Consider the following 27,490-nt stretch of genomic DNA (forward strand, 5'->3'; position numbering starts at 1 on the left):
TCCACGAAGCTGTGACTACAACAGCGCAGAAAGTGTTAGGAACTGCACAGCGACGCCAACGAAATGGTTGGTTTGATGAGGAGTGCCAGCGAGTGACGGACGAGAAAAATGTTGCTAGGAGTCGAATGCTAGCGACTCGTACCCGTTCCAACAGAGAGCGGTACAGTGTAGCAAGGGCAGAAGAGAAACAAATCCACCGCAGAAAAAAAGTCAACACAAAGAGAGTGTGATAGCTTAATACGATTAATGGATAGAAACGATATGCAGAGGTTTTACGCAATTGTCAATGGCGCGCGGCATAAGACTGCGGCATAAAATTCAATATGGCTGCTTCTATTTTTATTATTGCAAATTGAGGATACACTCTTCCTCTTTCCAACGATATGCTGATCTCTATGATCGGGGGGCCCTCCTTAGCCGTGCGGTAAGCAAGACCATGCTGAGGGTGGCTGGGTTCGATTGCCGGTACCGGTCTAGGCAATTTTTGGATTGGAAATTGTCTCGACTCCCTGGGCATAAAAGTATCATCGTGTTAGCCTCATGATATACGAATGCAATAATGGTAACTTGGCTTAGAAACCTAGTTAATAACTGTGGAAGTGCTGAATGAACACTAAGCTGCGAGGCGGCTCTGTCCCAGTGTGGGGATGTAATGCCAGTAAGAAGAAAAATGATCGGTTCAGAAATGTTGGAGTTATGACAGTTTTGGTTAGTCAAGAATTGACAAAAATCGAGGTGTCCATTAAAATGATTTCGTGTATAACTAACGAGGGGTTCATTTTTCTGAAGAAATTAACTCGGATCCTTAATATACTCGACGAAAGCTTTCAAAAGAATATAAATTTAGGCATTTTTAAGAACCTCGTGCAAATAGTGGCCGGTCTCAACGAGAATTACTCTATACAAAACTCTGAATCTTCCAGTGGCCCTTTATGGGCATGAAGCATAAACGTCAAAAGAGGCGTACCGGAGAGCTTTCGGGATTTTCGAACGAAAAGTGCTGCGTGCAATACTCGGAGGGCAACTAGAAAATAGTGTGTGGCGCAGACGCATGAATCATGAGCTGTATCAAGTATACAAAGAAGAAAATATTGTGAATCGTATAATTTACGGCAGACTTCAGTGGGCTGGTCACTAAGTGCGAATGTCGGAAGAAAGAATAGCGAATATAATATTCAACAGAGAACCAGATAGGGGCCGGCGACTTCGTGGTCACAAACGTCAAATCAGAGACTCACCCACAGGCAAGGTGACGGCCATTACCGCTCGCGGAAAGCTGGATTCCGTGAGTCACGTCGCATCGCATCGCACATCGCGTTAACTCAGCCAGCACTGATCTGATTCGTCCGGTGGGTTTATACGGCCATGAAACTTGGCGGTTGAAGGAGACTGATCAGAGAGCTTGCGAAGTGTTTGAGGTGCTGCGGACAATATTCGATGTTAAACAGGAGAACGGCATCTTGCAATCACGAGTTATATCAGGTGTATAAAGGGCTGGATATTGTTCAACTTACACAATACGGGAAACTATAGGGGGGCGGAGTTGGACACGTTGTTCGTATGCCAGAAGAGCGTCAAGCGAAGATAATATTCAGTGGAAGCCGGAGCCGGAAAAGGCCGTAGCCTTCATGAAAGGCCGCGTACACGATGGTTTTTTGCAGTCGAATAAATAGGACAGGGCGCAAAACGTTCAAGGCGACTGAGTGATTTGTCCAGAATCGAGCCCAGTGGAGAAAGATACTTCATTGAAATTCGGCTCATCGAGGAGGAGCTGTAGCACGTCAAGTATAAGTATAAGTTGCGGCAATGTCATTGTCACATGTCACGTTCAAGGTACCACAAATTCTTCAATAACTTCAAATACATCAAGAACTTTCCGAAGCACTAACACCACTTTAGGTGTACCTTTTTCTCTACCCGCAACCATGTACTTGGGTATAGCTAATATTTATAGGCCTATTCTCGTCGTTTCCCTCTTCGGTGGGACAAAATCCTCCACGTTGGTTATGGTTCTTCCAACTGGTGCTCATAAAAAAGTACAATATGTAAAAGCTACGTGGTTTCCAAGATAATCGATTTGTTGCTATGTAACCATCTTAACGTTCAGAGTAGGAACATCGCCGACTACAATTGCGCTCTACCAGATATCATTTACAATTTTAGGAATGTCATCACCATTTAAAAAAATGTTTGAAATAAAATAAATTATTTATTATAAATTGAAAAGAAATTAAATTTGAAACATAATATATTTTGTATTCAATGGTTTTGAATGCGTTTTATAATTAGTATTACCTATTTCTATGATGCATTGGATTCACTATCTCCGGATTCATTAGATCTATTTTCATTTGAAGACGGATCTATAAAAATAATTAGAAATAACCAGAATAGTTTGTTAATGCTAGTTTTACATATGTAGAAAAGCGAAAGCCGCAGATGATCATGTCGATTTTTGACACTATGCACATAAAAAGTTAAATTTTACAATTGTAGAAAAACCTACAGCTGAGTTGTCGGCAAAACATACGACAAATTACAAATACGACAAGGTCGGAAAAATAATGGCAGACATGGCATAGTCAATGAAATTTTCCAGGCTTCCAGTAAAATTTATCAACTACTTCATTTTGCAGATCATATAACATTTGTTTTAGCGAGTCCACAGTAACTATGAAGGATTTTTACAGCTACCTTACAGCATGGTAAAATCAAACTTTTGTGCTGACCAAATATGTCTTCTCCCTATGGTTATATTGACTGCAACCCTAGGCTGCATAGATCTACGGATGTAAATTTCCCTACGAAAACGACTTACCTTTCGAAGGTCCTCCACTGGAATCTACTGCATCGGAATCCGAGTCCGGTATCGGCTTACGTTTTTTCTTTTGTTCCACATGCCCGAAACAGTGTTCGCATTCGTCCTCGCTTTCTGAAGAACTTTCGCCAAACTCACGTGGTTTGACGTAAATACAGCAGCATTTTGATTTCTTTTTATTCATGTGTTCATTGTCTACCGTACCGTTGGTCCACTGGACTTTCTTGCTCGACCGAGGTTTTTGTAACCGGAGACGTAACACAGGAGGTTCCTGGAATAGGGCGGAATACAAAAAGTGCAAAATATGAATTAGTGCAATACCTGCTGCAATTCTGCAATACAGAAATTGGTATTTAATAGATAATAGGATCCATTCGAAAGCTAATTTACTTCCAGATAAGCAGAGCATATATACAAATCGTATTCTTTTATTGCTTCTTCTTGAAACGCTCTAAATCCCAACTGGAACTTATATGTAGACACCTTTACGTGGTATGCTATGGAGTAAGATGTATTCTATTCACACGGCCACGAAACCCACAATTCAATTTGTTTTTTACTGGTTTCAGAGCTGATTACTTGAATCTCTTAGCTTCATAGCACTCAATAAGGACATTGCAAATATTTAATTAAAATTATGTCCTACTGGTCTCCGAAACGTCAAGGGGAATAATAAACTTCGCGGATTTGTTAAAGAATGTTTCGAAAATCATCAACATTCTCCGGAAATTTTATTGTTGCCCCCCTTCCCTCAAATTATTATTTTTGGGCAAAAATAAACATTTGTAGCGGCCTGATTTGGAATTGATATTGGAATTATTATTCTCTCCTCTGCAGTAGAGTAGAGTGGGGCAAGAGTACGCACTTAGTTTACAATCGACCATGGGGACCTTATGAAACAAGCTTCTGCATATTAAATCAATGTCGACGATTCGTATACTCTTCATTTATGTTACCCAGTGGAAACAATAATGGATATAATTTAATTCGATTAAGCAGAACCCTTATACTCCATTGCGCAGTGACGACCCGCACGACTTTTGACAGGAACTGGTCCTGTTGTTTACAGACGATTACATTTTAATTTTGAGATACTTCTATCATTCTTTGGAATATCTGATAGATAATTACCTAAACTTATCGATAATTATCTGTATTTAAAAGGGAAATGTACGGAATGTCTTCAACATCCTGAAATTTGCAGATTTAATTTGGATCAAAAAAATACTAAGTCCGAAACGTAAACAACAGGACCAGTACCTGTCAAAATTGTGAGGTTAGGTTTGCCGCGCGCAATGACCTATTGCAAGACACATGAAAAACGCACTCTTACCCCACCGGTGGGTTAAGAGTACGCACTTTTCCAATCATGTGTTTTAATTATTTATTAACACAAAAATTATCTAATAACATTTAATTGATGTTTACTGAAAGTATATTTTGGAATGTTTAAAGATTACGTAACTCTGAAAGAGGGAGGGGTCCTAGAAATGTGAACTTTCATGCGATGTGTTTTTTTTAAATACCAAAAAACTATGGAGGTAAAAATATATCAGGTTTCGCGTGGCGTAAACAAAGGAATTTTCCTTAAAGAAAGTCCACTAATTACTTACTTGATACTTGATACTTGATGGGCTACAGCTCTTCGATGAACCTACGCCGAATGGAGTATCCTTCTCCACTGGACTCGATCCTGGGCCAATCGCTTCCAGTCGCCCTGAACATTGAGTGCCCTCAGGTCCTCTTCAACTGCAAAAAGCCATCGTGTACGCGGCCTTCCACGAAGCCTGCGGCCTCTTCCGGGTTCTCTACTAAATATTATCTTCGCTTGACGTTCTTCCGGCATACGAACAACGTGACCAGCCCACCGTAGTCTGCACTGTTGTATAAGCTTAATAATATCCAGCCCTTTATACACCTGGTACAATTCGTGATTCATGCGACGCCGCCAAATACCGTTCTCCTGTTTACCGCCGAGTATTGTCCGCAGCACCTTACGCTCAAACACTCCGAGAGCTCTCCGATCAGCCTCCTTTAACGTCCATGTCTCATGGCCGTATAAAGCCACCGGAAGAATCAGAGTAGTATACAGCGCGAGTTTTGTTTTCGTTTGCAGACTACGGGACTTGGTTACGAAGTCCGTAATAAGCCCTATTTGCAGCTGCAATACGCCTTTTCACCTCGCGGGTAACATCATTATCGCACGTCACTAATGTTCCAAGATACACAAATTCTTCTACCACTTCAAATTTTTCACCATCCAGCACTATTTCGCTACCACCACCACTAATGAACCCACGTTGATTGCCAGCGACCATGTACTTCGTTTTGCTGGTATTGATCGTGAGTCCAATTCTCGCTGTCTCCCTCTTAAAAGGCGCAAAAGCCTCTTCCACGGCACGGCGATCAATTCCGATAATATCGATATCGTCCCCAAATCCCAGGAGCATATGCGATTTTGTGATAATGGTACCGCTTCTTTGCACACCAGCTCTCCTAATCTCTCCCTCGAGCGCTATATTGAACAGTAGGTTCGATAGTGCATCACCCTGCTTTAATCCATCTAAGGTAACAAATGACGTCGATATTTCATCCGCAACCCTTACACTTGATTTCGATCCGTCCAACGTTATACGAATCAGCCGTATCAGTTTCGCCGGAAAACCATGTTCAAGCATAATTTGCCATAATTCATTCCGTTTCACTGAATCGTACGCCGCCTTGAAATCAATAAACAGATGATGTGTCTGTAAGTTGTACTCCCGGAATTTATCAAGGATTTGTCTCAGGGTAAACATTTGATCCGTCGTTGATCGGCCCTCACGAAAACCTGCTTGGTATTCGCCGACGAAGGACTCTTCAAGCGGTCTCAATCTGTTGAACAGAACACGGGACATAATTTTGTACGCCGAATTAAGGAGGGTTATTCCTCGGTAATTGGCGCACTCCAGTCTGTGCCCTTTCTTAAAGAGAGGGCAAATGAGGCCGTCCAACCAGCTAGCAGGCATTTCCTCGTCTTCCCATATTTTCGACATAACATGGTGCAGAACTTCATAAAGCTGCTCACTGCCATGTTTGAGAAGTTCAGCCAGGAGCTGGTCCTTCCCCGCAGCCTTATTGTTTTTCAGCTCTTTGACAGCTTTTTAACCTCATCTAGTGTAGGTGACTCCACAGCTTGTCCATCGTCGCTAATATTTATTCTGTTCACCGATGCACCGTCACTTCCTCCATTCAACAAAGTCTCGAAGTGTTGCTTCCACCTGGCAGCCACTTCAGTTTTATCTGTCAGCAAATTCCCTTGTTGGTCGTTGCACATGACGGGAGATGGCGCTGTCTTTCTCCGCACGCCATTGACAGACTCATAAAACCTCCACATATCGTTCTGCTCCATTTTTTCCTGCGCCTCACTAATAACTTGTTCTTCGTACTCTTTTTTCTTCCTGCGGTGGGTTCGTTTTTCGGCTGCTCTTGCTTCCTTGTACCGATCTCTATTCGATCGGGTACCTGACACCAACATCGAACCAACCAGTCCTGGGTCGCCTCTGTGCAGTGCCTACCACTTCTCGTGCTGTTGTGCTCACCACTCCATGGATCGACTCCCATAGATCGTTGATGTTGTCGCTAACGTTGATTGCACTTATCCGTTCGTCGAGCTTCTGGCGGTACTCAGCCGATACTCCTTCCGCCGACAATCGCTGGATATTGTAACGCATCGTTCGCTGTAATCTTTCGTTCGATACAATTGACAACCGTGATCGAATTTTACTGACAACGAGGTAGTGATCAGAGTCAATATTCGGACCTCTGAATGTCCGCACATCGATAACATCCGAGAAATGGCGCCCATCCACCAGAACATGGTCTATCTGGTTGCAAGTTTCACCATTTGGGTGTCTCCAGGTGTGCTTTCGGATGTTCTTTCGTGCAAAGTAGGTGCTACTGATGGCCATCCCTCTGGCAGCAGCAAAATTTACTAGCCGTAGGCCGTTGTCATTGGTAGCGGAGTGAGGGCTCTCCCTACCGATTATGGGCCGGAAAAAGTCCTCTCTACCGACCTGGGCGTTAGCGTCTTCGATAACAATTTTCACGTCATGCTTTGGGCACTCTCCATAGGCTTTATCAAGATATTCATAAAACGTGTCCTTCACGTCGTCGGATTTATCGTTTGTCGGTGCGTAAACGTTGATTAGGCTGTAATTGAAGAATTTGCCCCGTATCCTCAACACACAGATTCGTTCGCTAATGGGTTTCCACCGCATCACTCGCTTCATCTGCTTGCCCATCACTACGAAACCAACTCCATGCTCTGCTTTTCCACCGCCGCTGTGATAGATGTTATACTTGAATGCAGTATTGGTCGTGGGGTCCACGGCTCGGAATTCACGTTCTCCGGATCTAGGCCATCGGACTTCTTGAATAGCAGCCACATTCACTCCAACCTTCTGCAGTTCACGAGCCAGAAGGCTCACTCGTCCAGGTTCATTTAGGGTCCTGACATTCCAGGTACCGAGTTTCCAATCATAGTCCTTATTTCGTTGCCGGGTCGGTTGCCAAAAATAACGTTCTCTTTTTCTTCTATCTCCATTTTTCGTGGTATTTGAGAGGCTTCAGTAAGCTACCTTACCGGGGTCGCGTTACCTACATCGCGATGATGGGGCTGCCACCTTAGGTATAGCTGACGCGATACAGCATTTCGTTAATCAGCCGCTGGGTACCAGGCAGACGCTGTTTGAGCCACTAATTACGTAACGCAAAATTTGGCCATTTCATCACCTCCCCATCCTATTTTACAATTTATGTATGAATCCTCTAAAAAAATGCATAGATCGTCATACATCTCGCAACAGCCCCACCAGCTAAGCGTTGCGTAATTTATGGATGTGTATTTTAATAAAATGAAATAATCATTTAGATGAAATTGTGTTTTCAAACTATGGTTAGATGTAAAACAATACCTAATACAATTTCATGATTTCGTTTCAGCGCTTTGTTCGCTGAGTCGCTTCTAACACCAAAAGGTTTCAGCTTATCCTTAGAAGGAGAATTTAATTAATAATTTTCGATTTCTATCCCTTTTTTCATTGTTGTGGATCTTTTCGCTTCGGAAGTAGTCTTATTTCGGACGAAGACACGAGTTTGGCATCAGAACTTGAAGATTCATATGCGTACTCTTGCCCCACACGTTCCTGCGTACTTTTACCCCACAGCCCCAATATTTATACAGTTAATGGTTTTGACCTCTTGGAAAACCAACCCAATTGATGTTCTGCACCATAAAGTACTCTATACAATAGGTTATCGAAATGGTATAGTGTTCACCTGATTGAACGTATATACTATACTATATATGGTTATGGAATACTAGTTGCGGAAACACAATTATTTTTAGCAAAACGACCAAAAAAATATCTAACTCCATATCTCCCTTGTTGTTTATTCAAATCGTTCACAATTACACATGATAATAGTTAGCCAGAATACCTGTCAAACTGATGCAGTGCTGCTAGTTTATCTTTTTTTTATTACTTAAAAAAATCGAAAACGTACTCTTACCCCACGCGCACTCTTGCCCCACTCTACTCTACTTATATAAAAGTTGTCTCCATCAGGCTTATTCTATGACTGAACGTCGCCAAACACGCAGTCTAGGGTCCACTAAATGTTTTCTGCCTGATAGCGCACCTCGCCTTCTTGTTCCTCAGGGATCGATATAGAAAACCTTTTTCGCCGGGTCATTCTCCGACAGTCTGGCTACGTTCCCGACCCACCACAGTCGTCCGATTTTCACGGTGTGAACGATGAATGGTTCTCCCAACAGCTGATGCAATGTGGCTTTTTCGACTCCTCCATATACCGTTGCCCAACCCAGCATAGATGGTTCGTTGCACTTTTCTTTGGAAAACTCAAAAGGCGCGTTGGTTCTCCACATCTTCCAGTGTCCAATACAATATAATCATAATAATGGTACCTCTCGTTAAATACGATACGATGATCCTAGAATTGACCAAAATCAAAATTGCTTAACTCGGAATCATATTCAAATTCTTCGCATCTCTTGAATAGTGGCTGTAAGACTAAAGGAAGTTGCACTCAGCCCAGACACCTGGCCGTCAGGAAAACTTCAGTTCCGTCATAACTCCAGTCTCGGATGCCTTCCAGTTTCTGACTCCCACTTCTGGACAGGATCCAGCATGTTGATTAAAAGCCACTACAAACTCAGTCAACGTCCTTTTGTACGATGCCAAACCTCTCCTGAAGACTCCGCAACACCCAGACATCGTAGAAAGCATGTTGGAAGCCTCTGATCGCGCCAATCCAGTTCCGCTCTCTGCCGCCTCGATGCCGCGATTGATGGTGGAACATAGAGGCCTGAATAAGAGAAACGCGGATAGAAAATATGACTCTGCCAACACTGCATTCAATCTTCTTCATCAAAGAACAACACATGAAAAGGAAGAAATGGTTTATGTAGACAAAATCTCACAATCCGCTATTTTATGTGTCCACACCACCTAACAATAGAATCCAATAAACAATGGAATTTTATTTCATAATCTATAAATGACTTGCATATATTATTGCAAACTAATGTAAAATACATTCAATTTTGTTTATTTAAAAATTGCATAAAATCGAATTTGGCCGTTTTCAGTATTTGAGCCAATATTTTGGCTGCTTGACAGGTCTCCTGCTCGATTGGCTGCTGTTTTTGACGGTTCGATTGGCGGCACATACCTATCCGCGTTTCTCCTATTCAGGCCTCTAGTGGAACAGAGGGCTTCCACCTTGCTTGTACGGGCAAATATTCTTCTGATTAAAGCTCTTCTCTGCGTTACGATTTTTCCCCGACCCAGGTCGTACAAAATGCGATATCGTATAGATCTTATACTGCCGTTATACGCATAATTGTCCCATGTATATAGGGAATCCCAGCAAACATGGGACAAATATGCTTATGACGGCAGTATATAACAAGTAACGGACATCATACGAGCTTGACTATTTCTCTGTGCTATTTCTCAACTAGGATGCACCGTAAAAGCTTCATGGGAGTTCCCTGTTCCTCCTTTTCAGTCGTGCTACTTGAAGTCAAGCTTAGAATAAATCACGTCGACAGATGGCTATGTGTATGTCTGTGTGGCCCGTTTCCGTTGTCGAATAAAGCGTGTAGTGCCACCCCGTTGGATGGCCGACGAAGAAGGAGCCAAAGTCATGGCCTGCTATTCACTAATCGATGATGACCACCGATCCGTTATACGGATGATGTTTGCATATCTGTCATCAATGCACACTAGAAGAGGATTACCCAATTTGTAATATATCTCATCCTCACATTCCCCTTTTTCTCTCACTAAAAAGATAAAAATAACCTGAAAATCCACCTAGCAGTGTGGGTGCCTTTCTCGTGCAAAAACATATCTAAAAAATATGAATAAGTGTTTTTTAGCGTGTTTTGCGCATAAAAAAAGTGTTTTGGCCATAACTTCTGATCTCACACACTCAGTTTTTATTTCTGCAGCTCGGCAAAAATCCGCACAGCCGTGCGACAGCAAAATAAACAACTGATATTCCGGCAAAAATAGCGTTTGTTAGCTGATTTTCGGCAAATTATTTGCTGATTGTCAGCAATTTTGACAGAAATCTCGGCAAAAAACATGTTTGCTGGGGCACGGCTGTGCGATTCTCGGTAAAAGTTCAACATTTTGCTGAGATCCCGGTAAAAAAAATTAAGTGTGCATAGTCCGATGTGGTATATAACATTATGGGTCTCAGGACCACAGCATAGGAAGATAATTTTAAAATGCTGGATGGTGGATCTAGACAAACATTTCGTCGCGACTTTACTGCCCATGATCGCATATTTGTAACACTCGCATTTTTGTTCATTTTGTAAAAAGCCTGTGAATCGTTCAGAAAGCTCAATTTACTGCATGTCATCCCACAACAGTAAAATTGGCTTTACTATCTTGCTTTTCTGTGATAAATTGAAAATGATTGAGTTTGTGGGGAGGATTGACAAACGATTTACAAAATCTACCAAAATGCACATGTTACATTTATGCGATCATGGGCAGTTTACAAGAGCGCATTATTGAGATTCTCACGTCCGAATGTGTGAGTGGCGATAAAAGGAAAACAAACACTCCTAGATGGTGCTACTCAGCAAAATTTGGGTAAAAATGAGTATATTCCCATATATTTTTTGACTCGTTCGCAACCATCGTGATGACTCGATCAATTTTGAGGTTATGCGCAAAAGGAAAACAAACATGTATTTACACATGCCGAATTGCACATCAGTGTGCGAGCGTTAAACGTCACTCATCTCTACACTGAAAAAAACTTTGTAGTAGAAATTACAATTTTGTGGTAAAATTAAGAACAGTACCGACGTTTTTCAACCGAAGGGAAAAATCGCTTATTTTCATCATAAATGTAGTAAACCTGACTAATATTATTTTCAATTTTACCACAAAAATTGTTATTTAGCATAGACTCAAACAAAATAGTTGATTTTACGACACATTTTTACTATATTTTCAGTAAGAATAACCATGTAAGCGGTTGAATAAACTATTATTATCGTAAGATAGAGCATATTTTAATTATTTTAAGACGATTGGCACTTCGGTTGAAAAACGTCGGTACTATTCTCAATATTACCCCTAAAATGGTAGTTTCTACTATAAAATTTTTCTCAGTGTATGCCCGGTGGTATCCCTATCTCACACAATAGGTTTGTTTTGCAGCCAACATTACGCGACCGTATCCCACTGACAGTTCTGTATCCTATAATGGAAATCAAATGTGATGTTTGTAAACAAAACACATCATGAATTTTATATTGAGATGTTGGCTGCAAAAACATGGCGTCGTGCCACCGACCTGGCATTATGCCATGTTCAATATTTAACGATGTTTTTATTATCATGACTTTAATTAGCATTAATTACAATAAGCAAAATAAGGACCTAAATCTTCTGTTGATGTATCAAATAATAAAGAAAATAAATAAATAAACACAAATTATATAAAGTACAGTTTTACATGAATGCTTTATACACGTAAAAAAATAACCTTATATGTTATGGCAAAAAACCATTCGAAAATACTTATACTCTTCATTATGCCACCTAATGAATGAGCCCGTATCAAAAAGCTAATAACATTCATAAGTTAATGAAAAGAATAATTTTCCGAATGTATGTGACTAATGCGATGTATAAGTTTTTTCTTATACATGTCATTAAGCGCCTGCTTCGGCAAAAAAGTATTAGAAATATTAATAATAAACAACATTAAATTTTTTTACGTGTACTTTTCCTGGATGTCATCAAATTTGGAACAGTGCACAAAAACATAAAATTGTTTCAAGTAGTTTATTTTAGTAAATGCTTGCAGTGAGAAATAATTGTATTCATTATATGAATATCATTGAATAATGCGTTTCTGACGAATTGTTCGAATATGATCATCCGAATAGTTAAGCAAATCTCGCAAAACCTGGTCTGTATGTTCTCCCAACAATGGCGGGGCAGTACGTGCCAGATTACTGCCTTCGCTGTAGACGACCGGAGGACCAACGACCTTAACCTCGCCCGCAGTCGGATGATCAAGACTTCGCACCAGTTCGATGGCCTGCACATGTGGATCCTGGAAAACCTCTGCCATATTGTTAATCGGTCCCACCGGAAATGGGGCATCAACGAAAATGTTCATCCACTCGGCAGAACTTCGCTTTTGGATTATCGGCGCCAATATGGCAATCAACTCTTTGCGGTGTTTGACACGAGTTTGATTGGTCACGAAACGATCATCTTTTGCCACTTCCTTAATCTGGAGATGATTACATAAGGATTCAAATTGAGCATCGCTTCCACATCCTATCGTGATATGACCATCGCTTGTAGGAAAAGCTTCATATGGTACGATACTCTCATGAGCTGTCCCCCAGCGCTTCGCTTCCTTTCCTGCATTCAAATAGTTACTGGCCACATTAATGAGACAGGCCACTTGGGTGGATAAAAGATTCACATCAATTTTTTGTCCACGGTTCGTTTTGCTACGTTGAAACAGAGCGGCCAAAATTGCTCCATGTGCATACAATCCCGTAGCAATATCCGTTATAGCGACACCGACTTTCGTTGGGGGACCATCCTCATTTCCGGTAATGTGCAGCAAACCTCCCATCGATGCAGCAATCACATCGTAACCAGGTTTGTTCCGATAAGGTCCCACCGACCCATATCCTGTGATGGAGCAATAAATCAGCGAAGGAGCAACCACCTTCAAATCTTCGTATCCCAACCCGAATTCGTCAAGCTTCCCCGGGACGTAGTTCTCCACCAGCACATCACACTTGCGGGCCAGGTCATAAATCACGTCCTTCCCCGTTTTCAAATCGACACAAACGCTTTTCTTGTTGCGATTCGATGCCATGAAGTACACGGAATCGACCGAATCTTTTAGAAACGGGGGACCCCACTTCCGGGATTCGTCCCCTTGGAACGGTCGCTCTATCTTGTACACTTCTGCTCCCAGATCGGACAACACCATGGTACAGTACGGCCCGGCCACGATTCTAGTTAGATCCAGAATTTTTATTCCATCCAATGGGTATTTGCTCAAGTCACCGTTGCTGGCAAGTACCTTGCTCAGGTGAAGCCTTCTTGACGTACTTCTCCATTGAAGATCTCCCCGACGCAGTAATCGGAAGCTAGCAGTGAACATTTTTTTGCAGAATCTGATCACAAACTAAACAATTTGTTCAATTATCCGAATCAGCACACACAAGTCTGCATTACTGATAAGAGACGATGGACAAAGTACTAACAGGGCTGGTAGCGGATTTGTGTTCAGTTAAGTTTTAACGGAATGAGACAATGTATGAGACAAATTATATATTTCGGAAATTCATACAATTAAAATCTCATCAGCTTTTCTCTTCCTTTGTCAGAAAATAGCTGTAAATATATATTCACATCTGGATATCATTTTCTAGATAAAACCGATCTAATATTATTCTATTAAAAGTTCTTGTTTAAATGTAGCAGAAATATTGCGGTAGCCTATGTGCATTCAATATGATATCAATCAGTCCCATCTGAATAGGAATTCCATAGCAAATTTGATATTGATATACGAAATTGAAAAACATTTACGTTGTCAATGGATTACAATCACATTTGCCATAGCTCAGCAGATTATAGAGGTAGATAACTGGGACATAACACTGACTGATTAAATGGTTTGTAATGCCTGTAGTAGAGCTTACATATCAACTGTATGCACAATTTACTTTAGTAAAAATGGTAAAAATGAAACACATTTAAAACCAAAGCCAAATTCGAAAGTCAGGAATCATGAATTTAAAATCCGTTTCATATGATCTGCAAAAATGAACAAACTTCAAATAATACAGTGAATATAGTCTGGATAAAAATTATCCGATACTAGCCCTGCAAATTGAGATAAACAATAATCAGCACAGCACACCTCGTTTTCGGCATATAAAAATGGGGGATCCTACATTTCGAGTTTTGTTCTATTTCTAGCCAATTTTTTTTTTAAACCTATAAACTTTCATTTGACTATGCTGCCTAGGCATGCTTCGTATATTGTTGCATATTGTGACGCTTGTGACCGAATAAACAGGCAGAGGGTGCCAAGAATAGAACGAAATTGGCCAAAATAGTTATATCCCCGATATTTCAAACAAACTGTTCGGTAGCACTTACCTGACTGGTGCTCGGAATTTGCTCATGTGTATGGGTCTCTGTGATGGTAATACTGCCACCGGCTGATGTAACTTCTTCTGGCCCCGTCGGACCCGGGCGATCTGCTGCCATTACTACGGGAGCTCCTATGTCACTATTTCACTCGACCACAGTATTATCGTTACCATCAGCAATATGTCCGCTATAGCTTTCGCTGCTTTTTTCACAAGAAACAATCACTTTTTGAGATTTTTACAGATGAAGATGAAAAATATGACGACCCAAAGGCTAAATTCAAAACAAACACAAAATTTAAACTAGAGACATAAAAACGATATTTCACGCATAACATTTGAAAAAAGTCTATACGTTAAAAAGGTAGCATTAATAGGCCTTTTCATGTGACACTGCCGAAACTGCACACGGAGATTTTCGTTTACCCATTAATAGGTACTTTTTTGTGCTAACTCTTTCACCCTGCAGAAAAATTTACCCATTTTTGGAGTCCGGCGGCATAACCCATTAATGAGTTATGCCGCCGAACTTCAAAAAATGGGTAAATTTTTCTGCTAGGAGAAAGAGATAGCATATAAAAGTACCCATTAATGTGTAAATTGAGTTACTCTGCTGCCGTAATCTGGAAAAGTGACGTAACAGCCATTTTACAACATGCATGTTTTCCATTTTTCTGTTAAAGAGCTCGATGAGTAGTACTCGTTAACACCATTTTTGGAAAATGGCGTATACGTCACTTTTTCAGATTACGGCAGTCTGTGTAATGGTTTACAACCGCTGAACAGGCCCTCAAACCCGAAGTTGTCACTGCAAAGAAGAACTGTCAATTGAAGATAAAATCAGGCCCATTGAGAAAATACCGATAAGAAAAGGAAACATTAGAGTTTCAATAGGCCTTTTCATGAGACGTTTAAAATCAGCTGAATTTTCCGTCAATTGACAGTTCTTTACAAAAGTAACAGCTTCAACCAGGACAAACGCAGTTACAGTATCCGTTCGATAACTGCAAAATGTTTACTTTTCAGTTAACGAATGCCGTTCGATAACTGCAACGCATTCGAGACGTCAAACGGTTGTCAATCGACGTCTGGTGCAATAAAAGTGCATCAAAATGTGCAACGCAACGCAGCTGTCATATAAAAGTATAGCATATAAAAGCATATAAAAGTACCCATTAATGTGTAAATTGAGTTAAGCCCCAAACGCAATACAACGGAACGGCGACGGAAACGGGAAATCTGACAGAAAATATATGGGATAACTGTCAAATTTGCCGTTTCCGTCGCCGTTCCGTTGTATTGCGTTTGGGGCTTTACTCTGCTGCCGTAATCTGGAAAAGTGACGCAACAGCCATTTTACAACATATTCTATTGTATTTTCTTTTCGGGGACATTCACACTTAAAATCGCATAAATTTTACGATTGCCGAGAATCCAAAAGCCGGGATCTCGGTAATAATTTCGACGAATCTCGTTAAATCATCGATAATTGTTACCGAGATCTCGGTAAACAGTCAACTTTGCCTAATTTCGGTAAAATTATGACGAGATCTCGGTAATGCTACGTTTAGACAAGGCAAGTGAATTGAGCAAGTCGCTTGAATCGAACGCGAACTGAACGTGTAAACATCTTAATTCAATTCACTTGAACGAAAAGAAAGTTGAACATGTTCAACTTTTGGCAAGTCAATTGAATTCAACTGAGTTGTTCAATTCACTTGCCCTGTCAAAACGTAGCATAAAAGAAATACTGAATTTCGGTAAAAAAAATACCTACACGGTTAGAAAAAGGTACCTAATATTAGGTACTTTTCACTCAAATCGGGGGTTCAGTGTGGGAACCCAAAATTAAGTATTTTTTTCTTGGAATTAAGAAAAATTCACTTATTATTACGCAAAATATACTTAATTTTAAATAGAAACTAACCAAAAGTTAGGTAAATTTCACTCAACTTTAGTAAACATGAGATTACTCAACACGCTTAGTTCAGTTCACCCAAATATGGGTGAACAGTACCTATAATCGTGAAAAAGTGCACATACCTATTTATGGGTGAAGTTCCATTTACTCATATTTGAGTACAAGTGGTTCATAGAAATATTTGTAATGTTTACCTATTTATGGGTACTCTATTCAAGTTGAAATTCACTCATATATGGGTGATTTTTTTATGTTTTCATTTCGAAAATTGTTTTGGATGACATGTATGTTCAAAATATAAATAAAAATGAAGCATAATAATTAATTGGTTATATGAATATAAAGTAAAATATTTTGTTTATCTGAATCGAGGGGCGGATCACTTTGAAATTTGACTGAATTGAAAATATGTATTGAGAAAAATGCACCAAAAATGTGCGAATTAAACCAATGCGTTAAAAAGTGCATAAAATACCAAATGCGCTGAAAAATGCGAATAAAGGCTTAGTGCGTTAAAAAATGCGCTTAAATACTAAGTGCGTTGAAGAATGATCGCTGGTATAAAATACATATTGTGCTTCCAGTTGAAAACCGAAGTGAGCTCTCGCGACGATTGAGTTTTTCCTTATTTCCTGATGTCGCAACTGCATTGCGACTAGTGCGCATCTATGCCACCGCCGTGCGCCATGATGCGCACTAGTCGCGACGTAGTTGCGACAAAAGGAAACGGGAGAAAACTCGATTGTCGCGAGAGCTCACTTCGGTTTTCAACTGGAAGTACAATATTGCATTACAAATGCATCAATTCGTTATAAAATGCGTTTTTGTACAAAGTGCGTATAACAGATTTGACAGATATAGACGCCATATTTTGAGAATGTTATTTTGACGAAGCGGTAGTCAACATTGACTTTTGTAACTAATTTCAGGAAAATAGCTTTTAGTGGGTACTACTGATGGTGTTTCCAGCCATTTTGCATAAGGCGCTAAACTTTACCTCGGTGGTAGCTGGCAGGGAGCATTCCAATTCAATGAGGAGATTGCGGAAATATCCCGGAATAAAGGTTCGTTGTCTTTGTTGCCTACCTTTAAAACAGTTTTGAAACCTGCGATGTGACGTGTTAAACTTCATGTTTTTGCAAAATGGCACGTATTCTAAGGATATTTAATACATATGAACATATTCTGTAACATCCAAAAATGAATGGCTTACCGATTGAAGTGGACACTTTTTAATCAAACCTAAAACCTGGCATATAAAATCTGCAGCAGGCCTTCTACAAGTTCCTGGTGATGATGAAATTGTGGGATAAGTCCAAGGATAAGTCAATGTTTACATATGCCTTTCCGACTTTTGATCTTTTTGTCTATCAATTGTCAATGTCTATCCATCATTAAAAAACCGCCATCTAAACTTTGCCATTCAGACAGCTAGAACGGAATGCAATGCAGCGGAACGGCAACGAAAATTTGTTAGTCCATATATTTTCTGTCAAATTTGCTGTTTCCATAGCCGTTCTGCTGGCATTGGGGGCTTGAGTGCGGGTGACTCTTGGGGCAATTTGTGAGATTTTTTCAATTACAGCAGATATTTGTATTCCATGAAAAGAAAAATCATGTTTTCTATATGGGAAATAACCAAAGTTCCAATCGAAAGCACAACAAATATACGTCAAAATTGAAATATTTGATTATTAATGCATTGTAAAATATTCAAATGCGTACACCAGTGCATCAATGCACTGTAAAATGCACCAATGCGTGATCCATTGCATCAATACTCAAATGCATTAAAAAATGCTCAAAAATACGCAAATGTGTTCATCAATACGTATGACTGCTTCGAAAATGCGTGAGTGATCCGCCCCTCGATCTGAATGTATGACTCATTATATACACACTTAAATCATTTCACAGATTTTGGTGAATTTTGCTTCAATTCACCGAAATCTCAACAGCAGATTTGTTCGGTAATTATTTCACCGATTTTCTGCGGTATTTTCTTTTGTTCAACTGTCAAAACAACCAAAAAATCTGTAAAATTTTTACCGAACAGTTCTGCAGCCGAATTCCGGTGGTTGAAGAAAAAAATTAAAAAACTCTTCAAGAGAAGAAAATCCGCAAATCTCTTTCTCTTTCAACAAATCTCTTTTCTTTTCATCGAATTCCGAAAGATCGAAGAGAAAGAAATAACTCGAATTTTAATCAAAGAGAAAATCTAGTTCAATTTTTATACGCTAGATGTCAATGACGATCGTTTATATACTGGACAATTGAAAATATCCCAATAACGGGAAGTATTTTATTTGTCGTCGATTTTCATCTGAAGATATTCTGAAATGCTTTTAATTGGAATTTATTTTTTTCAGTATGCTTAATTAATGACATTTTACACATTTTATATTCAATCGCCTTACATGTTTACCTTGTTCGATTTTCAAAATATGTCGAAAGTCATTGGGATGTTTTGAAAACTCAAGCTAGAATGGACATTACGTTGTCAACAAAAGCGTGAGTTGAATTCGGTTCGCTTCATTAAGTTTTAAATTCATTAATAATAATTAAAGAATTAAATTTAATAAGATTCAAGATTTTAATTAAATAAGATTTAAATAAAAGATCAAATTTGCGTGATGGCATCCACAACAGCGTAAGTATTTAAATAAAAGTGTATGAATATTCAAATAAGTTTTTTTTATTGCATGTTTAAAGGCCTAAAAAATACATATCCGTAGAGCAGAAGAAGTATTTAGTAGACTTCATGGTCGACAATTTGGACTTCGCCAACAACAGATTTCAGTCGCTACGAGGGAAGGAGCTGCAAAAACAGAAATGGGAGAGCTTAGGCAACGCGCTGAATGCTCTTGGAGGTGCTAGAAAGACTGCCGATCAATGGGAGCTTTCGTGGCGAGACCTGAAACAAAAAACAAAAACCAAGTGGCTGCTAATCCAAAATCGTCAAAGCGGCGAAAACGGAATGGTTAAAAAGAAGCGCGATGTTTTAACGGAGCTTGAAAAACCATCCTTGCCATAATGCAGAAGGATACACTTGACGGAGATGGAAGGACACAAGAAGGTGGTTTCAATCAACAGGTAAGATACTATTAAACATTACATACATCCTTTGAAATTGACCGTAACGTGAATCAAGTAGACCCTTGCAGTGGATTTTGACACTGGCGATGCCGTTCCGGAACAACCACACGACGCTCACGCCGAAGAAATTGAATACCTGGAGGAAGCGTATGGAAATGTGGTTGCTACCGGCAACGAAATCGATCATGTGCCCAACGATGCACGCGGTAATGCTCTTGTTGCACCTGTGGAAGAGAGTGATGACATTGAAGCAACAACTCCGCACATCATGCAAGAAGCCGAAACACGTCCGACACGAACGACAACACCCGCCAGAGGTCGAAAACTTGGTAGAGGTCAGCGGTACTCAGATACTGGAGTACAAACAATGGAAACCAAAATTTTTAATTGTCTTGAATCCATTCAGGCTGATAAGAAAGAATACAGGAAACGTAAACTGGAGCTGCACGAGAAAAAGCTGCTCATTGAGGAGAAGAAGTTAGTGATTAAACATCAGAAGGTGGAGGCACTGTATGCCATCAACGAAACCTTACAAGTGTTATTAAACCGTAATTCATAAACCTATGCATAACATGTTTTGATCTTGTTTTTTATGTCATCTTGTCATTTTATTTTAATTTTAATAAATGAATTTGTTTTTTATATGAATAAATCAATGTTTAATAGGGCAATTATTTAGCTCTTTTTTAGTGAAATGTTTTCACTGTCATAAGACGAGTTTAGTACAATTCCATTTAATTCCACCACCTTCTTCCTTTTTCCTTCTTTCTCCCTTCTTCGTTCTTCCTTCTTCTTTTTTCCTTCTCCCTTCTTCTTTTTTCCTTCTCTCTTCTTCCTTCTTTCTTTTTACTTATTCTTTCTTTCTTCTTCCTTCTTCTTTCTTCCTTCTTCCTTATTTATTCTTCTTTCTTCCCACTTCTTTCTTCCGTTTTCCTTCTTCCTTCTTTCGTCTTGCTTCTTTCTTCTTACTTTTTCCTTTTTCCATCTTTCTTCTTCCATTTTCTTTCTACCTTTTCTGCTTCTTCTTCCTTGATTCTTACTTATTCTTTTCCTCATTCTTTCTTTGTTTATTCTTCATTCAGAAATTATTTGGCTTCTTATTGCTTGCTACTCACTATCTCTCTTATCACTTCTCACCTATCACATCTCACTTCTTACCAATAGCACAGACAAACAGACATAACACTAATCAAGTTTCCATCACTGATTTACTGGTCAATTCAAAAAGTCATTAGTTGGCCAATCGATCACCCGTGGCGCGCGCATCGTTTTTGCTCGAGTTTGACGTTTGCTCACTACCGCCATCTGGTTCGAGATTTTCCCAACTAACTGAAATCAACAGATGTCGTTGGTGTTTGAACGACGATGAACTTGATGAGTAAATGTTCAATGTGTTATGTCGGTTTAGGGTCATTTGGCCGAATGCCGTTTGGCCGAATGTCGTTTGGCCGAATGCCATTTGGCCGAAAGGGTCATTTGGCCGAATGCCGTTTGGCCGAATAGTTGAAATACGTTTCCTTACGAAGTGAGTAGTGAGAAGGAAGAAAGAAGAAGGAAGAAGGAATAAGAAAGAAAAAAAGAAGGAATAAGGAAGAAGGAGGACAGGAGAAGGCAAAAGGAAGAAAGAAGGAATAAGAAAGAAAAAAGAAGGAAGAAGGAAGACAGGAGAAGGCAAAAGGAAGGAAGAAGGAATGAGAAAGAAAAAAAAGAAGGAATAAGAAATCAAGCAAAAGGAAAGAAGCAGGGATAAGGAAGAAGGAAGAAGGGGAAAGATGAAGGCAGAAGGAAAAAGGAAGAAGAAAGAAGAAAGCAGGAAGAAGAAAGAAGAAAGAAGGAAGAAGAAAGAAGAAAGAAGAAAGAAGGAAGAAGGAGAAGGAAGAAGGTAAAAGGATGAAGGAAGAGGGAAGAATGAAGAAGGAAGAAGGAAGAATGAAGAAGGAAGAAGGAAGAAGGAAAAAGAAAGAATAGAGAAGGAAGAAGGAGAAAGGGAGGAGAAAGGAGGAAGGGAGAAAGAAGGAGGAAGGAAGAAGGAAGATGGAAGAAGGAATAAGGAAGAAGGAAGAAAGAAGTTGGAAGAAGAAAGAAGGAAGAATGAAGAAGGAAGAAGGAAGAAGGAAGAAGGAAGAATGAAGAAGGAAGAAGGAAGAAAGAAGAAAGAAGAAGGAAGAAGGAAAAATGAAGAAGGAAGAAGGTATAAGGAAGAAGGAAGAAGAAAGTAGGAAGTTGGAAGAAGAAAGAAGGAAGAATGAAGAAGGAAGAAGGAAGAAGGAAGAAGGAAGAAGGAAAACGGAAGAAGGAAGAAGGAAGAAGGAAGAAGGAAAAAGGAAGAAGGAAGAAGAAAGAAGGGAGAAGGAAGAAGGAAGAAGGAGGAAGGAAGAAAGAAGAAGGAATAAAGAAGAAGGAAGAAAGAAGTTGGAAGAAGAAAGAAGGAAGAATGAAGAAGGAAGAAGGAAGAAGGAAAACGGAAGAAGGAAGAAGGAAGAAGGAAGAAGGAATAAGGAAGAAGAAAAAAGGGAGAAGGAAGAAGGAAGAAGGAAGAAGGAAGAAGGAAGAAGGAATAAGGAAGAATGAAGAAGGAAGAAGGAAGAAGGAAGACGGAGGGAGGAAGAAGGAAGAAAGAAGTTGGAAGAAGAAAGAAGGAAGAAGGAAGAAGGAAGAAGGAGGAAGGAAGAAGGAAGAAGGAAAACGGAAGAAGGAAGAAGGAAGAAGGAAAACGGAAGAAGGAAGAAGGAAAAAGGAAGAAGGAAGAAGGAATAAGGAAGAAGAAAGAAGGGAGAAGGAAGAAGGAAGAAGGAGGAAGGAGGAAAGAAGAAGGAATAAAGAAGAAGGAAGAAAGAAGTTGGAAGAAGAAAGAAGGAAGAATGAAGAAGGAAGAAGGAAGACGGAGGAAGGAAGAAGGAAGAAGGAAAAAGGAAAAAGGAGAAATGAAGCAGGAAGAAGGAGGAAGGAAGAAGGATGGAGGAAGGAGGAAGGAGAAAAGAAGAAGGAAGAAGAAAGAAGGAAGAATGAAGAAGGAAGAATGAAGTAAGAAGACGGAAGAAAGGAGAAGGAAAAATGAAGAAGGAAGTAGGAAGAAAGAAGAAAGAAGAAGGAAAAATGAAGAAGGAAGTAGGAAGAAGAACCACTCGTAAACTGAGGTCAATTTTTTTTACTATTCGGCCAAACGGCATTCGGCCAAATGACCCGTTCGGCCAAACGGCATTCGGCCAAATGGCGTTCGGCCAAATGGCATTCGGCCAAATGGCCTGACACCGTTATGTCTGTTTGTCTGTACCAATAGCTTCACACTACTCGTTTCTCATTTGTCACTTCACACTTATTGCTTCCCACTATAAACCCTTCTCACTACTCACAACTCACTTCACACAGTTAATATGGAAACGTATTTTAATTACTGGGCCAAACGCCATTCGGCCAAATGGCGTTCAGCCAAATGACCCATTCGACAGAATGGCATTCGGATCTTCATATTGTTCTGGAGTTTTAATCAAATAATCTTCCGAATCAGTCAAAGCCTCCATGATGTGTCCAGCTACGGAATCAGTACAATTATGTCCTCCAAGTACTATGTTTCACTACAGCCCATATACAGGCAAATCAGTTGTTGTGAGATTTCCATATTACCCTTGATTTTGAATCTAGTTGTCTACTGAATAAACCACGCCTTTCACGGTGTATCCAGCAACAGTGTCAACCCAATTATGGCCTTCATGTGTATGTGCTTCACTTGTGTTTCATATCTAACTACATGAGATGTCCTAAGATCTCCAAATTGCATAATTGCTAGTATTTCAAATACCTACTCCGATTGAATTTCAAATTTGTAATCTTTTTTTCTCATTATTGTTATTTGAAAATATTTTAGTTTAAAGAAGTAAACTTAATAATTTTTATTGTGAAATAAGACATACGTTCTACATTATATATCAATGCAACCAAAAAATGCTTTATTCAGGGTCGCCTTATTCGCCACAATTATCATATATGTTTTACATTTACATTTAATTGTACTGGTTCACAGAGGAAACAGATTGAAAAACAACTTAGATATAGCCATTCGAAATTTTGGTTATGATTTTCTGAACAAATGAATCCTAGTGTTAATAACAATGGAAGTGATGTATCGAACACTAAGCCTTGGGGCGGCAATGTTTCTGTAAAGGACGTAACGCCAATAAGAAGACACCTGGGGCCAGTTTGGAGTGTCGTAGATGATCCTAGAATACTGTTTAGTGTCGATAACAGTGTATCATGTAGCCAACTCTCGATAATGATGAATAAGACATCAAAGTCTTCATGCTGTTTTAAATATTGAGTTCTTATTCTTATTCTCTTATTCTTATAATCATGGTGGGGGCATTGTAAATCGTCTTGTGAATTGTTTTGAATATTAGGACAGTTTGATAGTAGAGATTGTAATAGATCCTGTACCATTCCTTACTTTCTCTAGAATGGTGTAGGAGTGGGTCATGATGCTTTACAGAACTAATAATTTATCCAATACATGGTAAAGCTATGATGATAGTTTGGATGGTCTAGATCATCATTATGTCCATAACCATACCTATTCAATATTCTTTCTGGATAGAACAGTCATTTATGAACATATTTGAAGAAAGTTCCCCTGTATCTCTTGAAATTGAATTCTGTCATCTGATTTTCGTCTTGGATCATATGAAATTATTAGTTTAATTGGCTGTATAGTTTGGTAGAAAAGGGATTGAATATTGGATGTTTGCCTTTATGTATATTCAAGTGATAGCATATAAAAAAAACAAAACAACGTGATCTGTTTAGTTTATTAATTTAGCAATTAGATTGATCGGATTCGGATCGGAGCTATCATACTAATTGAAATAATTATTAACAATGTTTTCTCTTTCTCTTCTTCCTACGTCAAGAAGCCCATCATTATCATCATCATGGCCAAAACGGTCCGCTGCGTCGAAAGGGTCATTATTTTCATTATTAACATTTTCATCCAAGATATCCGCTACTGGATATTTATTAGAAACAAGGAAATTATGGATTATCACGCAACAATTTATAATCTGACCACAGAAATCCTTCTCGTATCGCAAAAACGAATCCTTAGAAAGACATCTGAATCTGGACTTCAGACAACCGTTGCAGCGTTCGATAGGATTCCGTGCCTTACAGTGAGCTGTGTTGAAATCGATTTGTGATTGTCTCACAGTTCTTGAATATGGTACCAGTAGCCATGGTTCGGTGGGATATCCTCCGTCTCCTAACAAAAACATATTTCTGCTTCCGTTTTCGTACTTTTGCATTAAATGTTGACGAACTTGACTGCGCTTCCATATGAAAGCATCATGAGTTGAACCTCCGAATCGGGCGTTTACATTAAGTATGCGAAGCTCAATGTCACAAATCAGTTGAACGTTTTTCGAGTGGTAACCTTTCCTATTCAAGTAAACATGCTCCACGTCTTTTGGGGGGCTCAAAATTGCAACATGTGTGCAGTCAATGGCTCCAATGACGCCGGGAATATTGAACTGCTGGAAAAATGTTTGCTTGAGACGAGTCAACTCTGTATCATCAGTTGGAAATACAACAAACTTCCCCAAAAGATATTTGTCCATTGCAATGATCACATTTTTTAAAATACGATGACATGTTGCTTGTGAAACTGCCAGTAAGTTATCTTGCCCAACGGTCACTTGATGAGAACCTAAAATGTAATGGATTATATTAACTGAGAGCATAAACCAATCTTATTAGTTTCTTAAGTCTGTAAAAATAAATTTCAAATCACAATATTGCAATATATTTACCTGAACCAAGATATTTCAACGTTGTCAGAACCTGTAGATGAACCGGAATTGTTGTTGTTCGTTCATCTTTCAACGGAATTGCTTTCAACGGCTGATCCATCAAGTCAATTATTTTTCAGCTAGATATTTTGGCATTCTGAACAGTTTCACGAAATTACCGTCCGATATTTCGAAAGGATTACTAATATCTCTCAAAAATCGACGGTGACGAAGTAGTTTTATTTTCTCTTGTCGTTTGTACCATTTTTTTCTTGCAAAATATGTTACAATTAATGTTTCCATTTTTTTAGAAATAATTTCAAATAAATAGTTATTCCGTAATATGTTTATCACTTGTCACAAAAAGAATAAATAAAAACGATTGATTTCTGCTGCAAAAATCTCGAAGAAAATTTAATTTTCTTTTTCTTTTTTAAACGTCAAATATTTTCTTACAAGAAATCACCGGAATTCCAAAATAAGAAAAAAATCAAAATCTCTTAAAAATTGTCTTCTCTTTCAAGACCTTTTTTCACCGGAATTCGGCTGCTGCTGTTGAGATTTCGGTGAAATTTCACAGAAATCTGCGATTTATTTTAAGTGTGTAGTACATATATAAGGTATGATTATTTTTAAACCTTTATGTTGCCGGATGCTTGGCTGCTACTGTATAATCATCAGCAGGAACCGCAGGAACAGATCCCAGGACAGGACATCCCTTAGTAGCAGCGTCGTATCAGTATAGTGGAACCTCGAGTGGAACGAACGGAACACCGAAACATAAGTTAGCTGACAACATAAACGCAATGCCGGTGTGGATGTTTGACGGCATGCCAATGCGGAACTGGTGATCTGGAAAATAAAAACCAAACCATCAATTATATGAATAAACTATAATTTTAAAAACCAAATAACCTACCAATCCTATCAATCCGGAGGTTTCTTCAGGAGCAGCATCGGATAATAGCAAAACAATTTTTTGGTACAAACAGGAACTACACTGCTAAAAATATCTATATAAGATATATGTGTCGCCGTTATAGATTTTTGCAATAGCTCCACCCTAATATAATCGATATAGAACCACACATAAATTAAATAATTGCTGATTCGAGACCACACATAAAGTTTATTTGGATATATATTTTATTAGTAGTTCGCGTGAAGAATGGTTATGTGTGCGCTGATATACATCATATAAGTTAAATCTATGGATTTTTGCCAATAAATATGTGTGGATTTTTAGTAGTGTACTGCACTCGTACCCGCACCTATTTCGCACTCACGTTCCATTTCCTTTTCGAATTAACTGGATCTGTTATTCTTGATGCCATCACGACCACTTCCAAATTGATGATCGGGAACACCAAAACTGAGACCAAGACGGTAGGTAGCATGCATGTCGGAACAACATCGTCAAGACCTTTCTGTTGCAAAATCAATTAGCTCACTGGAACTGTTGCGAAACAATCCGAAGCACTGACACTTCCTAAGAATGTGGAGCCGTTTGGGGTCAGGGGCTCACAGCTTCGACAATGGAATCTCCGCCGATCGATTAGGAACTAGTATCCGTTTTGGCCGCATGTATGGAGGTCGATATGGTGCTGTTTGGTCGGAACCTGGGACGGGACTTGCAAAGAGGAAAAAATGTAACTTCATCTGCAACCAGCAAGCGCTGTCACAAACTGTCAGATGCAACCAGCACCTTTTTGTGTGAAAGTATTGGTATCCCTCAAAAAGTATTCCGAATGATTTTGTTTTACGAGTACTTTTTCACTTTGAAAAGTATTCTAGAATAGCCGGACAGCTTAATATTGCACAGTTATGAATACGTGTTTTATTCCCGATAGGAAAATCTCTTTAAAAATAAGATTATAAATCCGTAAATTGCAAACACTTTTATTGCGCTCAGAAGATTCTACCCGGGATTTAGGTGAAACACTCAAGGAAACAGTTGAGAATCGATGATCAACTGTGATGAAAAGAAGAACCAGTATCAAAACAAGGAAAAAGAAGCCGTCTTTGCAGGTCTCGTCTCAGGTCGGAACTGGAGATCTTCGAGAAGTTCCAATCTGAAAGTGGTGTATCAATAATATATAAGATAAGAAAAATAGCAATCCTACCCAATAAAATACAAAAAATATCTACCT

At 39.3% G+C, this 27,490-nt stretch overlaps 3 protein-coding genes across 3 annotated transcripts; 1 reads left to right on the forward strand and 2 right to left on the reverse strand.

Annotated features, from left to right (window-relative positions):
• Positions 1–2,189: 2,189 nt before the first annotated feature.
• On the reverse strand, positions 2,190–14,857 carry LOC134212029 (E3 ubiquitin-protein ligase PPP1R11). The gene is made up of 3 exons (XM_062689527.1): positions 14,557–14,857; positions 2,819–3,089; positions 2,190–2,363 (listed from the first exon to the last, which is right to left on the reverse strand). Exons 1-3 carry the CDS (start codon positions 14,665–14,667, stop codon positions 2,302–2,304), a joined length of 444 nt encoding a protein of 147 aa, XP_062545511.1. The 5' UTR covers positions 14,668–14,857; the 3' UTR covers positions 2,190–2,301.
• LOC134212028 (succinate--hydroxymethylglutarate CoA-transferase) lies at positions 12,146–13,826 on the reverse strand. The gene has a single exon (XM_062689526.1). The coding sequence runs from the start codon at positions 13,547–13,549 to the stop codon at positions 12,251–12,253; it is 1,299 nt and encodes a 432-aa protein (XP_062545510.1). The 5' UTR covers positions 13,550–13,826; the 3' UTR covers positions 12,146–12,250.
• Positions 14,858–19,145: 4,288 nt separating the features above from the next.
• Positions 19,146–20,335, forward strand: LOC134216129 (uncharacterized). Its single transcript, XM_062695113.1, has 2 exons — positions 19,146–19,563; positions 19,625–20,335. Exons 1-2 carry the CDS (start codon positions 19,504–19,506, stop codon positions 20,123–20,125), a joined length of 561 nt encoding a protein of 186 aa, XP_062551097.1. The 5' UTR covers positions 19,146–19,503; the 3' UTR covers positions 20,126–20,335.
• The last annotated feature ends 7,155 nt before the right edge of the window (positions 20,336–27,490 follow it).

Source organism: Armigeres subalbatus, chromosome 2 (genome assembly GCF_024139115.2).
Source record: "Armigeres subalbatus isolate Guangzhou_Male chromosome 2, GZ_Asu_2, whole genome shotgun sequence".
Taxonomy (NCBI): Eukaryota; Metazoa; Arthropoda; class Insecta; order Diptera; family Culicidae; genus Armigeres; species Armigeres subalbatus.

Coding starts and splice junctions, on each gene's coding strand:
- LOC134212028 (XM_062689526.1), bottom strand. CDS start 13,549: ATGTTCACTGCTAGCTTCCGATTACTGCGTCGGGGAGATCTTCAATGG.
- LOC134212029 (XM_062689527.1), bottom strand. CDS start 14,667: ATGGCAGCAGATCGCCCGGGTCCGACGGGGCCAGAAGAAGTTACATCA. Junction 3,090..14,556: donor AAATTCCGAGCACCAGTCAG/GTAAGTGCTACC, acceptor GCCCTATTCCAG/GAACCTCCTGTGTTACGTCT. Junction 2,364..2,818: donor CAGTGGAGGACCTTCGAAAG/GTAAGTCGTTTT, acceptor TTATTTTTATAG/ATCCGTCTTCAAATGAAAAT.
- LOC134216129 (XM_062695113.1), top strand. CDS start 19,504: ATGCAGAAGGATACACTTGACGGAGATGGAAGGACACAAGAAGGTGGT. Junction 19,564..19,624: donor AAGGTGGTTTCAATCAACAG/GTAAGATACTAT, acceptor TGAATCAAGTAG/ACCCTTGCAGTGGATTTTGA.